This window comes from Geospiza fortis, unplaced genomic scaffold, assembly GCF_000277835.1.
Source record: "Geospiza fortis unplaced genomic scaffold, GeoFor_1.0 scaffold172, whole genome shotgun sequence".
NCBI classification, from domain to species: Eukaryota; Metazoa; Chordata; class Aves; order Passeriformes; family Thraupidae; genus Geospiza; species Geospiza fortis.
Window position 1 is genome coordinate 1,329,259 of NW_005054309.1, and position 2,324 is coordinate 1,331,582.

Below are 2,324 nucleotides of genomic sequence, written 5' to 3' on the forward strand. Positions count from 1 at the left end.
CCCAGTGGAAGATGGCATCCTACGCGGGGGACAACATCGTCACGGCCCAGGCGCTCTACGAGGGGCTGTGGATGTCGTGCGCCATGCAGAGCACGGGGCAGATCCAGTGCAAGGTGTACGACTCGCTGCTCAAGCTGGAAGGTAAGTTGGGGCTGGGAAGGTGGTGAGGGTGTCGGGGTGTCCGTCCCGTCGGGGCCGTGCCCGCCGCCCCAGCGCCTCTTGCTTCGGTCGGGGCGGAGGGGACCAGTCCCGCAGGGTCATTACCCCGCGGCCGTGTCGGTCGCGTCGAAGTTCAGGCTGAACTATTTGGACTGGGTTTGCCAGTCCTATTGCACGTCCAATGTCCCATCTCAGCCGTCGTCCCCTCGCCCCCACCCGGGTGCCTGTCGCGTTGGGGATGCCGCTGCTGTCGGGTCTCACGGTCTCTGTCCCGTTGAATTTACTCAGCCTGTCCCTTCAGGGTTGAAGGCGCAGGGCTCGGGGTCCCCCGTCTCTTTCATGACTCCTCACCCTGTCGGAGGTCGGATACGTCTCTCTTGGGGCTCCCCGCTAGGTCTGTCCCCCGGAGCTGAGGGTCACTCCCCGGTGACTGTCCTTTGGGGCACCCCCGGCAGTGCCGCCTCCCCGGGATGGAAGTGGGGCCGCTCCAGGGGCAGTGCTCGGGCAGGCGCCGGAGCTGCCCCGCATCCCCCTGCCCGCTGCCAGTCCCCCCCAAAAGTGCCCCGGAGGGAGGAAGGGTGAGATTCTGTACGTGCGTTCCGGAAAGCGCCGTGTTTGCGAACAAGAGCTTCTGGCTGTGGAGGTCCAGCCCAGGGACTGGGCTGCCGTCGCTGGGCAGCAGCGCTCAGCAGCGTGGCCGGAGTGGGCTCTTGGAGCACGGTTCCTGTTTGCCTTTGGCTGTTTTGGTCTTTTGTTCTCTGAGAAAGTCGCTGCTGCTCCCGCGGGGCTTTTAAGCTGAGGGCTGGCAGGTGAGCTGGCCTCCTGCCCAGGTAGCACTGCCTGGAGTTTTTAGGCAGGCCGGTATGCCAAGATAATCTGTGCGTCTCTTATCTTGTCCTGGGACGGCGAAGCCATGTCGTGCAGGCAGGAGCTGCAGCCTGGCTGGCTGGGGTGGCACGGGGGCACCAGCCTGGCTGGCTGGGGATCATTCGGGTGCTCAAGCCGAGCTGGAGCCTCAGAGAGGGCTATTTCTAGAGCGCTGGGGCAGATGATTTAGGGTGATACCTAAAGGGGTTAAAACAAATGTACTACTTTCTCAATACCTCGTGTCATCGCGAGTCCTGGAACACCCTCATCCCTCCCTAATTAATAAAATAATAATTGCCACCTTGGTCACCTTCTCTTTCCCAAAAGAATGAGCAGGCAGTTTCACGTAAACCGATGTCGGCGGGGAGTGTCCCCGAGTCCGATTGCCACCAGCCCTTCCCGTGTGTCAGGCGGTGAAGCCGGAGCCACCTTCGCGGCCAGCCCACGTCTGTCCCGGCTGTTCCCTGCCCCAGAGCTCCGCAGGAGGTGCGGGTGGCGCCCATCGGGAGCGCTTCGCACCCACTCGGCACTGGCAGGGTGCGGGGCTGTGCTGATCGGGGCAGGGCTGGGCGCGCCGTCCGGACTGCTCGGGCTGCTAATTATGTGTCAGCTCAGCTTCAATCCTCTTATCTCTCACTGGGGGTGGGGGGCGAAGATGCCAGCAGTGGCTGAGGAATCTCCATCCCCCCCCGGATGGCTTGCGAAAGGTAACCTTGCCTCGGGGGCTGCGTGCAGCCCATTGTGCTGTAAATGGAGCCTGCCTTGAACAGGCTCCCCAAAAACCTGCCCCAGGCCCTCCTGACCTGGCCATTCATGGCCGAGCGGTGAAACGAGCTGCTCCCCTCACCTTTGTCCGGCCAACAATGCGGCCTCTTCTCTTCGGGGGGAGGGAGTGACAGGGACCGAGGCTGAGCTTGTGGTGGCCTTTTCTGTTCTCGCCGAGCTCTGCAGGACGGTATGCCTGAGAATTCTCAAATAACAGGGAGATCATAGGGTGTGTTATCCTCACGGAAATCAGTGAGGGCTGGCAAAAGGGCTCCTCATTCTTGTGCTCCCTCAGCTTGCTTAGGCTGTGCCTTTCCCACTTTTAGGCAGATCATGCCTGGGGACATACACTTTATCTTTCGTTTCACCTCCTGGTGTCCCTTCAAGGTCTTGCGGTCGCATAGGCCTGGGTCGGGACCAGCAGTTCTGGTTTGGGTGGAGGTGCCAAAAAAAAAAAAACCAAAAAAACACCCCAAACTGTTTATACCAAATCAACAGCCACACACTGGGACAGGGGCAGTGGAGAGCTCCCT

General features: G+C 61.1%; 1 protein-coding gene across 1 annotated transcript in view; it reads left to right on the top strand.

Moving 5' to 3' along the window:
* The first annotated feature begins 6 nt into the window (after positions 1-6).
* The window catches only part of CLDN1 (claudin 1), an 11,236-nt gene continuing 8,918 nt past the window's right edge, over positions 7-2,324 (top strand). The window contains exon 1 of the mRNA XM_005418958.1: positions 7-141. Coding sequence (XP_005419015.1) covers positions 12-141 — 130 coding nt within the window. The 5' untranslated portion in view covers positions 7-11. The remainder of the gene's footprint in view (positions 142-2,324) is intronic.